Genomic DNA, 11,529 nt, shown 5'->3' on the forward strand with positions numbered 1-11,529 from the left:
GTTTCGAAGTCCCATTTTGCATGTAAAATTTCTGTTCTTATTTGTCTAAATCATGCCATGAGAAGTCATGTTGGTGGGGGTAAGTTGCCTCCTTTTTGTGCCTTAACCTTAGGACCATAAGTTTGCTTGTTAACATGAGATGTTGCCCAACATTTTGAGCACTTTTTGATGTTGTTTTGGGGTGGACTAAGGTCTGTCCTTTTATGGTTCAAGGCCCCCATTGCATGCTTGCTTCATGTTTGTTGTATGGTTGTTCCATCAAGCCTCATAGCATGTGAATCCCATTCCCAAATTGGTCCATATTCGCATCACATTTACATCTTGCATGCTTGGCATTACACATTTGTCATGTTAGTTGCATAGTACTTGTTGTGCCTTGCATCTTGGTATCATGTTGCATGTTGAGCCATGTTTGCATAACATGCATTGCATTTACTTGGTTTGGGGTGTCAAACCAAGTGTGGGAATCAAGGAACATTCATACTTCAAGTGATGTAATGTGCCTCGATTCCCGGTCACCGGGGCCTTTGATCCCAACTTGATAAGGTTTCGGTTTTCATTTTGCTTGTCGCATGCATCTTTATATCAAATGGCAAATTTGATTCTTTGAGCCACCATGCACCATTGATGGTTCAAAGATCGAAGGGCATGCTTCCTTGAGTTCAAAACATGATAGGAAGTATAACCATGCTCACATGTACCTGAAAACCCCATGCCATGCACTGTCTGTTCTCTGTTTGCTGTCAATTTGTCTTCTGCAGGAGGTTTCTGCCGACCGGCAGAATTTAGTGCCGACCGGCAATCTCTGGAGTGCCGATGAATCCAATGAATGCTGATGGAAATTCTGGAGTGCCGGTGGGAATTCTGTCTGGCCGGTGGTGCTCTGCAGCATGTGAGGAACCTGCTCCAGGACTTGGGCAATTTTCAGAGAGACAAGGCAGTACAAACAGAGGTGGCAGGGGTACGGTACGGGTCTTTCGGGCGAGTCAAGTTCCGAGCATGCATCATCTACGCATCCCGAGGCAGAGGCTGTGGCCACCCTCCTTTCCTTTTGCATCTTTCCTTTTAATTAATTAGAAAATTCTGTAATAATTTTATTTGTTTATTATTTTGGGACTGTAATATTCATTTGGGCCCTCCGAGTGAGGGCAAATCTGTAATAAGTGTGCGTGAGTGTGTGTATGTCTTCCAACCTCACGTCTTTCTTCCCTTTTATTTACCTGCTTACGATGGTAGATTAGGGCATGTTTAATTTAGCATACCTTATGCTATGCATGCGTGCATTCATGCGTTTGTACTACATGCATTAGGCTCGGTACATCACGCTAACTGCATTCGTACTTCAATTTACAAATCGAATATGTGATAATTGATCGCATTACATATGCCATGCTTAGGATTAACCGAGCTTATTTAAATTGCATCTTGTATGTGTTACATTAGGCAATTTAACATGAACTAGGACATGCACGTTTTGCTAACTAGTTTACTGTTTTGGCACGGAGTACGATGTAAGTGTTTATGCTTTAGCATCTCGCATGTGTGTGAATGTTAACATGACAGTATGCTTGCCATGCGGCTAAATGCTTATGTGTTAAACTGTTTGGATGCCTGTGGGTGGAGGTTGGATTGTTTGAGTTGGAAAAACTCATTGAAATCCGTGTTTTAGCCTACTTACGAGTAGCAAAATCTAAAGTATTTCCAAAGCAAACGGATATGCAATGTTTATTCCCAAGTTAGGCAATCTAGTCTATACTTGTTTGCTGCGCGCATAACATAGTAATTCTAGGCTAATAATTGGAATAAGAACACGTAAAGTTTTCAAAATCGGATATCATAGTTAGTAGGGGCCGGTCTTCGGACCGGGCGAGAGGGGGTGCTCATAGCTGACCTTCCCCGATCGTACCCAAGCTCCCGAGCCGAGACAACTCCGGTGATGACGGACATGTGGCCTTCGGCACTGAGTCAGGGTTTCCTAAATTCTCCCATTTTATAACATTTAGGTGGCGACTCTGTATCTGGCAAAGCAGTCCATGTTTGGCACTTCTTTCAAAAAATCTGTTTCTCAAAACGATTTGCCAGATTTGGACTATTTGGTTCAGATTAAGAACCGTGACACAAATCGAGTCCGAACTGTAGCATGAGGCCCACGCGGGCGCTGTCTACAGACGGCGGTTTTCCCGTCGCAAAAAAAGGTTTTTTGCGACGGCAGCATAAACCGTCGCAAACGAAGGCTTTAGTGACGGCGTTATCCCCGTCGGCAATAAAAAATGCGCGGATAGGGAGTAAATGCATCAGTATTAGCGATGGATGTTTTTACCGTCGCAAAAAAGAAATGTTTTGAGACGGCGTACGTTTGCTGTCGCAAATAGTTTACTTATTGCGACGGCAATTGTCCGTCGCAAAAAAGTCTAATTTAAACGGCGCCGTTTTATGAATAAAATACTTGCCATTTGCGACGGTGTAAAACCTACCGTCGCAAAAAGTGAAATTTTTTTTGCCCCTTTCCCTATTCATCTTGCCGCTCGATCAAAAACATAATCCAAATCCCTAAAACTTTGAAACCAATTTCTTTGCCCCAAATCCCTACGAAGCCGAACGGCAAACGGTGGTGCGGTGGTGCGGTGCTGCTGCGGCGAGGACGACAGGTATGCTCTCTCTCTCTCTCTCTCTCTTTGTATATATATATACAGATCTGTATCGTATATATGTATATATATATTGATAATATATACATTATTAAATCTGTATATATATATATAAATCTGTATCAATATATATATATGTTGACAAAGCTTCTTCATTTAGATAGGGTCTTTGATCCTGCTTGTTTAACAGAAGCAGTGTATGAGGAAGGAGTGAAGAATGTTGCTTTGTCTGCTTTAATGGCATCAATGGTTATGCTTTCCTTTACATCTATCATTCTTTTTTTTTTCTTTTTTTTATTTTGATCTTTGCTACTACTTCGGAAATTACATCTATACATGTTAAACAAATTTTTTTTTTCTTCCTCGTATTACAACAACAATGTTTGCATATGGGCAAACTAGCAGTGGGAAAACCTATACAATAAGAGGAATCACTGAGAAAGCTGTTAATGATATTTATAGGCACATAGTGAATGTAAGCTTCATCATACTTAATTTTATGTAATTCAGTTTTTTTATCAGGTTCGGGCATAGATAAATACTCACTTAAACCTCATCCCTAAATCATGGTGAAAACTTTCCATTTGTTTGTGGAAATTTATGCTTGACCAATGTAGGGAACTCAATATTAACATATATATATACATATATATTTTAATTTATCGCATTCAATCTGATTATATGTTTGTTTGGCTTCATAACAGACTCCAGAGAGAGACTTTTGTAAAAGAATTCTGGGCTAGAAATCTATAATGAGAATGTCAGGGACCTCTTGAATTTAGAATCTGGACGCAACCTCAAGGCTTTAGATGCTCCAGAGGTGAAACCTATACATACTGATTCATAGTTACAGGAACCATATGTTTCTGTCTTTTCTCCGTGCTAATATTTGTTTCCTGTAATTCCTTGGATGCAGAAAGGAACTGTGGTTCGGAAGCTGGTAGAAGAAACAACAAATGATGATCAACATTTAAGACATTTGATCAGTATCTACGAGGGTAAACATTTAAAGCTTCTGGTTTTTTTGTGTGCACATGTCTTGAGTGGCATTTTCTTAACCTTTGAATTAATTTTTTTTAAATGCAGCCCAAAGACAAGTGGGTGAAATCGCACTAAATGACACTAGCTCACGGTCACACCAGATAATAAAGCTGGTATGCTTAGTAACTTGTAATGTATGTTAGCACAAGTGGATAAAACAATGTAGTCAGTTATTACCAACTTCTTACAATTATTTTTTGCAGACAATAGAAAGTACTCATCGTGAAAGTTCAGATTGTGTGAGATCTTATGTGGCAAGCCTGGAAAAACAAACTCTTGCCTTCATAAATTTGTTTAACAAAGCTTTGTGCTATTAGTTTACTAAACCTATCCTTAGAGAAATTTTGGAATCATAAATTCTGAAATTTGTAGTATGGAAAGTAATTGGGCCTCCATTTATATAGATAGAAAAGAAACTTGGACTGGGCTTTCTTATTCTACTTTGTTACATAAGATTATGTATGTGATGTTCAAAATTATAATATACAGAATAATGATCCATTTTTATTAAATAATTTTTGAGAATTCTACCATACACATCCATTTATCATATGCATCATTCGTTATGTCATTTTTTTTTCTTTAGTTATGATGAATTATCTTCGTTAATTATGATATTGTTTTAGTTAAGACTTATAAGATCTTTGGTTGTGCCACATGTGGTGTTTGGTTATGATTTATTTATTTTTTAAGTTATGACTCAGAAAGTATGAAATTATATCATTTTTTTCTTCAATTAATTGATCTCACGTGTTGTTGTATAAGTATTTCATTTTTTATGTTCTCCTATTAAATCAGTAAATAACTAACTAGGATAAGACTACCTACCTATTTGAGAGAAATTGGATGGATAGGTATCATGGTACATGAATACGTAGGTATTATATTTAGAGTTACTTTGATGAGATATTTTTGTGGATATGTACAGATGATGGATAAGAGTTGGATCGATTTTCCAAATAGGATGTCGAGCGAATACATTAATGGGATTGATGAATTCCTTGTGTTTGCCTACACCAATAGGGTCGAAGGTTCGATGATCAGTTGTCCGTGTAGGAAGTGTGAGAATCGATACTATTTTGTACGAGAGGGTGTACGGGAGCATCTAATTTTGAATGGTTTTTTTAAAAAATACAAACATTGGATTAATCATGGGGAATCTTACGTATCTCTGCATGGTAATCGAGAGAATGAAACATTAGCTAATTTAGACATTGGGGATGATATGATTGGAATGATACAAGGGGCTATGGGAAATCCACATGCCGATACAAGTGTTGAGGGACAGGGCCCTGATCCCCATGCATTTGAACCCCAACTCGGTCCAAATGCAGAGACTGCAAAGTATTTCAAACTTCTTCAAGATGCACAAAGTGAATTGTATCCGGGTTGTCAGAAGTTCACATCTTTGTCATTCATTGTTCGACTTTTACATTTGAAGGTGCTTAATCAGTGGACAGACAAGTCTGTTGACATGCTGCTTGAGTTATTGAATGAGGCGTTCCCGTTGGGTGTGAAACTCCCGGACTCATATTATAAAGCTCAAAAGGTCACAACAGATTTGGGCTTCACGTATGAGACGTGGGATGCATGTCCCAACAGTTGCATGTTGTTTCGAAACGAGGACGCCAATCTTGACAAATGTGTCATATGCAATAGTTGTAGATGGAAATCAAATGGTGATGGTGGTTCAAATGGTCCTAACAAAGGTGGCAAACGAATAGCTGCAAAATAGATGAGGTATTTTCCTTTAAAGCCAAGGTTGCAGAGGTTGTTTATGTCATCCAAGACGGCCAAGTTAATGAGATGGCATACAGAGGAACGAACTGATGATGGTGTCTTTAGGCATCCTGCTGACTCCCTTGCATGGAAAGATTTTGACCGTCGGAATATTAACTTTAGTAATGATTGCCAAAGTGTAAGGCTTGGCTTAGCATCTGATGGTTTTAACCCATTCAGAACGATGAACATAGTTCATAGCACTTGGCCTGTTGTGCTCGTTCCATACAACTTGCCGCCATGGATGTGCATAAAGCAACCATTTCTAATTTTAGCCGTGCTTATTGACGGCCCAAAAGGACCTGGTGACAAGATTGATGTGTACATGCAACCGTTGATTGAGGAGTTGAAAGAACTATGGAATGAGGGTGTGTCAACATTTGATGCATCAACAAATCAAATGTTTCAAATGCATGCAGCTTTACTGTGGACAATTAGTGATTTTCCTGCATACGCAAACTTGTCAGGATGGAGCACTAAAGGCAAATATGCATGTCCTTGTTGCAATAAGGAAACTACATCGTGTTGGTTGAAGCATAGTAGGAAACAATCATACTTGGGTCATCGCAGATTTTTACCTACTGGCCATAAATTCCGGAAGGATAAAGTATCATTTGATGGTACTCGGGAAGTCCGACTCAAACCCAAATTGTTGTCTAGAACTGAGATGTTGCTACAATTAGAATCTGAGGGTATTTTAACCCAATACAAGAGGGATGACCTTAAAGAGAGGCATAGGAGACAGGTACAGAAGGAGAAAGCTGGACATCGCACCCACAGTTGGAAGAAAAAGAGTATCTTTTATGAATTGCCATATTGGGAGCACAATCTAATAAGACACAACCTCGATGTGAGGCATATAGAGAAGAATGTTTGTGACAATGTGTTGTGGACAATATTAGGGGTTGCAGGAAAATCGAAGGATGACGTTAATGCTCGGCGTGATTTATAAGATATGAATATTAGAAAACCCCTACATTTGCAGTTAAGAGGGTCGAATAAAGCCTATTTACCAGCAGCACAATTCACGATGACCAAGGATGAGAAAGATTTGTTCTTGAAAGTGTTGAAGGAAGTAAGAGTTCCCGACGGGTATTCATCCAATATATCACGTCGTGTGCGCTCACATGATAGAAGTATTGGGGGTCTTAAGAGCCACGATAGTCATATTCTGATGCAACAACTTATTCCATTGGCTATTCGAAGATCGTTGCCGAAGAATGTAATTGAACCCTTGATTGAATTGAGCAATTTCTTTAGACAATTGTGTTCAAAAGTGAATCGTGCGACGGATTTGCAATATATTCAAGATCGTATCGCTATAACACTTTGTCATCTAGAGAAAATATTTCCTCCGAGTTTTTTTGATATAATGGAGCACTTGCCTATACATCTAGCTGATGAAGCCTTATTGGGTGGAGCGATTCAGTTTCGATGGATGTATCCAATTGAGAGGTATCTTCTTACTTTGAAGCAATACGTGCGTAATAGAGCTCATCCTGAAGGATCAATTGCTAAAGGATATCTTATGGAAGAATGCATGAATTTTTGTGCACAATATCTCAATGATGTGGAAACCAAATCTAGTCGACCCGTGAGGAACTATAGTGGTGCTGATAATTTGGGTCATGCTATTGGTGAAAACACAAGCTTTTATCTTGATAATACTTCTTGGGTACAAGCTCATCGGTACATCTTTTTCAATACAAGCGCGGTTCAACCATTCATAAAGTAGGTTAAGTCACTCACTCAATATTTTATTATGTTTTATTGAATTTTCTACAAAATATTTTGTATTGCTAAAATTTCAATCTACACAACGAACACCTTGAAGTACTTAAGCTCAAAATGCCTCGTGTTGACGATCATCAGCTTCGGCGTGAACATTTTGAAACTTTTCACATTTGGTTCAAGGAACATGTATGTATTTAACTCTATAGATTCTAGTTACTTAAGTCGAACTACATTTTAAATTTTACATTTTTCATGTAAAATAGGTCCAAACTTTGCGAAGGACTACTGATGTCATATTTTCTGAAGAGATTATTCTATTGGCAAATGGTCCTCATAACTTGGCAAGGAGGTTCAATGGGTATATACTGAATGAGTTTCGGTATCGAGTAAAGGCCATGGATGATCGTCGAGCCACACAAAATTGTGGTGTAGCTTTGAAGGCAGATACCATAAGTTATGCTAGTCGAAAAGACAAGAATCCTCGTGTGGGGTCTGTGTACTATTATGGACAATTGAAAGATATTGTTAAGATTCGATATTCCAATGAGAAGAAACATGTGTTGTTTAAGTGTGATTGGATTGACAACATTCACGGAAAGAAAGAAGATGTCTTCAATTTCACGTTGGCGAACTTCAATCATTTGTTGTACCGAGATGATCGAATTACCAATGAACCTTTCATCTTGGCGTCCCAAGCAGAGCAAGTTTGGTATGTTGCAGACCCGTTACAACCGGACTGGCAAGTCGTGGTGAAGATGTCTCAAAGAGGTTTATTTGATATGAGTTCGACTGATCCACAAATCGAGCCATACATGATCCAACAATTGGAAGAAAATATAATGCTTCGTGATGAAGAAGTTGGTTGGGTGAGGGAAGCTGCAGAAGGGGAAACAGTTGATGTTCAAATAGGCTGATAGTGGTGGAAACATTAGTAATTCAATTAAGGCCAAGGTTGTAGTTAATCATCAATTTCTTAATTTACTTTGTCTTTGTAATTGTATTAGTTCAATTAATGTCATATTATAGTTGACGACAAACCATTGTCTATGTTTCTAATGTCAATTAATGTTATATTGCTTGCAGATTATTATGGGAAGGAAGAGGAAGCCTGATCATCCCCGGCGCATGATGTCTGATGTGCTACATAACAGGACATCAGTAGCACCACCATCAGAGGAGGCATCACATCGGCCACTATCGGAGGGGCCTTTAGTGGCACCACAGCAGCTACCATGTACTCAGCCTCCACGCCTACTATCGGTGCGTCCACCATCAGTGCCACCACAGCAGCTATCATCATCAGCTTATGAGCCATACGCAGGTATATAAATTTACTTTGATTTGTATGAAAATTATTTAAACATACATTTATTTATGCTCATTATATATAATTTGTTTATTCTCATTATATTTTGCAGACCCTTCGACTTCTTCACAGCCCACCTCAGGTTTATTTGATATGATTTGTATTCACATTATTTAAATTTGCATTTGTTTATTACCATTGCATATTGTTTACTGTTATTGTATCTCACAGGTCATGTTAGTTCTTCATCAACCTCGACTAGGCGTGGTAGAGGATGTGCCAAGGGCATTAAAGAGTGGGGTACTGGTAAAAAGCTAGACATACAATTTGATAGAAATTACTACCCAATAGGGGATAACGTGGCTAAGTTAACTACTCAACTTGGCATTATTGTGCGGAATGGTAACATTGTTCCTCTTACTTTTCTTGACTGGAACAATGTGCCTGATGATATTATTGATGCTATCTGGAAGGATGTGAAGGTAAAAGTATATTTTTGTCCACAAATTCGAATTCCAAAATTGTGTTATTATTATTTAAACTTTGAAATTGTGTTTTATTGGACAATTTGAATATATGTCCAGAGGAGTACAAGCCAATCTGCATGAAAAACTGCAACAGCATATGGAAGGATCACAAGAACAAGCTTAAGGCTAAGTATTTCAAGCCTAGAAGTTCTGATCCTAATCTGAAGGATGATGTTCCTATGCACATTGTGCCAAGCCAGTGGGAAGAACTTGTGGAGTATTGGCGTACTTCCGATGCTGAGGTATACAAATAAGTTATATTTATGATATGTAAACATACAAATCATATTTACATACTCACATTTGTCGAACCTGTTATAGAAAATCGCAAGTAGGAACGCTAAAAATCGGCGAGCTCACGGCATAGCTCATACCACAGGGCGTACTACTTTCTCTCAGATACGGCATGAGGTTTACATTTTATTGTTTTATTTTTGTATATAAATAAACATTGTACATTTACAAATTATTTACAATCTAATTTTCATATTTCTAAAAAAATGCAGATGACCAGTAAGGGGGAGTCTACTGATAAGATGAATGTTTGGCTTATGACACGTAGAGTAGATGACCCAGAGGTTATTCAGACCTTGGTAGTTTCCAAACACCTTTGATTGTATTTAAAGTTTATTTTTTGTGTGTCAACCATCTTAATTTGGCATATACTTGTATGTCTTATTCAATACAGGATGAGTTTAATCATCAACTCTCTATGCTACCTGAGGATGGTCGGACTTTGGAGGCTAGGAATGCCATTTTCCATGAGTTGATAGGTCATGACGGACATGGATATTGTCGCACATACGGGAGAATTGTGCCTCGGAGAGCAGTGTATAAAGATGGTGCTGGGCCATCACAACCAACACCCCATCCATCAACTATTGATCAGATCACGCAGAAGGTTCGTGCAGAGCTAAGGGATGAGTTGAGGGAGGAGCTGCGAGCAGAGTTCTCTACACATTTACAGCAGATGAGAGCTGAGATGATGGCCTTAGTGTCACAGGGCGCAAGTGTGGATCCCAACAGACAGGTTCGATATAAATTAAATTGTTTGATAGTTCAATTTTCACACAAGATTATGTATAAAATTCGAATATGATTACCACATTATGTATTGACTATCATAGGTTCCTGATGCATTGAGTGGCCACCGGGCATTTAGGGAATCTGCAGAAGACGAGAATCCATATACACCACCACCAGAAGATCAGGTATAAAATGTATCTTTGCATTCTAAGCTAAAATGTATCTTTGCATAATTTTGAGTTAACGCCCCAAAATCACCAAACGGCGTCGGTTTAGCACGAAACTTGGCACACACGACCGCCTAGGCACAAGAGACTTGTGGGAGAAGACGGGGCTCGAATCGGGTTCCCGGTTTGGGAGTTAGAGCCGGATTTCACTTTAGGCAAACTAGTTCCTTAAGAAACTTGAATTCGAGGAGTTAACGCCCCAAAATCACCAAACGGCGTCGGTTTAGCACGAAACTTGGCACACACGACCGCCTTGGCACGAAAGACTTGTGGGAGAAGACGGGGCTCGAATCGGGTTCCTGGTTTGGGAGTTAGAGCCGGATTTCACTTTAGGCAAACTAGTTCTTTAAGAAACTTGAATTCGAGGAGTTAACGCCCCAAAATCACCAAACGGTGTCGGTTTAGCACGAAACTTGGCACACACGACCGCCTAGGCACGAGAGACTTGTGGGAGAAGACGGGGCTCGAATCGGGTTCCCGGTTTGGGAGTTAGAGCCGGATTTCACTAAACTATCTTTCTAATTATATGGTAGTTAATTTTTTATATTTTTCTGTAATTAAAATATTACCACCATTATATTGTTATTAATTATTTTTATTTTGTTTTTTTCAGATATTTCCTGAGTAGCAGTTTGCTTCGCGTGGAATGTGGGCGCGTAAAGATTATGACCAACTTCTGTTTTTGTAACTCATGAATGAATCAAGACGAAAACTTTTGGTTTTGATTTTGATTTATGTTATTTAAATTTGTGACCAACATTATGTATGTATTATGTGACCAACATTAGGAATTTTTATCATTTGCCAACTTTTGTTTATGTATGGATTTATATTATTATGTCATTTTTTTATTTTTTTTAAGATATTTTTCATTTGCCAACATTAGTTATTTTATTTATGTATTTATATTATTATATCATTTGCGAACATTACAGGTTATTTTTATATTTTAAATAATTGTAAAACAGGGATTTTTTTTTTGTAATTTTTTTTGAGACGACAAAACACCCCGTCCCAAAAAAAAAAAAAAAAAAAAAAGCTGTGCCAGGCTTTTTTGTGACATACCGTCGCAAAAGGTGTTGAATTTATTTGAGAAACAAGGCTTTAGCGACGGTGAAATTGCCGTCGCCAATAGTCATAAACGCCACATTTTTTGCGGCGGCATTTTTTGCGACGGAATTTTGCCGTCGGCAAAATCTCATTAGCGACGGAAAACTTGTGCTGTCGCAAAAAGCCCAGAT

General features: G+C 38.5%; 1 protein-coding gene and 2 long non-coding RNA genes across 3 annotated transcripts; all 3 read left to right on the top strand.

Annotated features, from left to right (window-relative positions):
• Nucleotides 1-3,327: 3,327 nt before the first annotated feature.
• Nucleotides 3,328-8,513, top strand: LOC145807821 (uncharacterized). The gene is made up of 4 exons (XR_014351239.1): nt 3,328-3,468; nt 3,565-3,646; nt 3,735-3,802; nt 8,286-8,513. It is a non-coding gene; the product is annotated as an uncharacterized LOC145807821 (long non-coding RNA).
• A 562-nt stretch (nt 8,514-9,075) lies between these two features.
• On the top strand, nt 9,076-10,021 carry LOC145806857 (uncharacterized). The gene is made up of 5 exons (XM_082904690.1): nt 9,076-9,277; nt 9,357-9,446; nt 9,542-9,628; nt 9,724-9,936; nt 10,013-10,021. The coding sequence occupies exons 1-5, from the start codon at nt 9,113-9,115 to the stop codon at nt 10,019-10,021; spliced, it is 564 nt and encodes a 187-aa protein (XP_082760816.1). The 5' UTR covers nt 9,076-9,112.
• A 139-nt stretch (nt 10,022-10,160) lies between these two features.
• Nucleotides 10,161-11,096, top strand: LOC145807820 (uncharacterized). Its single transcript, XR_014351238.1, has 2 exons — nt 10,161-10,246; nt 10,902-11,096. It is a non-coding gene; the product is annotated as an uncharacterized LOC145807820 (long non-coding RNA).
• The last annotated feature ends 433 nt before the right edge of the window (nt 11,097-11,529 follow it).

This window comes from Camellia sinensis, chromosome 14 (genome assembly GCF_055761805.1).
Source record: "Camellia sinensis isolate YWXY chromosome 14, ASM5576180v1, whole genome shotgun sequence".
Classification (NCBI taxonomy): domain Eukaryota; kingdom Viridiplantae; phylum Streptophyta; class Magnoliopsida; order Ericales; family Theaceae; genus Camellia; species Camellia sinensis.

Bases quoted from the DNA above. Each gene is read 5' to 3' on its own strand.
- LOC145806857 (XM_082904690.1), top strand. From the start codon at position 9,113: ATGAAAAACTGCAACAGCATATGGAAGGATCACAAGAACAAGCTTAAG. The intron at 9,278-9,356 runs GTATACAAATAA...AACCTGTTATAG, and splicing joins GGCGTACTTCCGATGCTGAG to AAAATCGCAAGTAGGAACGC. The intron at 9,629-9,723 runs GTAGTTTCCAAA...TATTCAATACAG, and splicing joins CAGAGGTTATTCAGACCTTG to GATGAGTTTAATCATCAACT.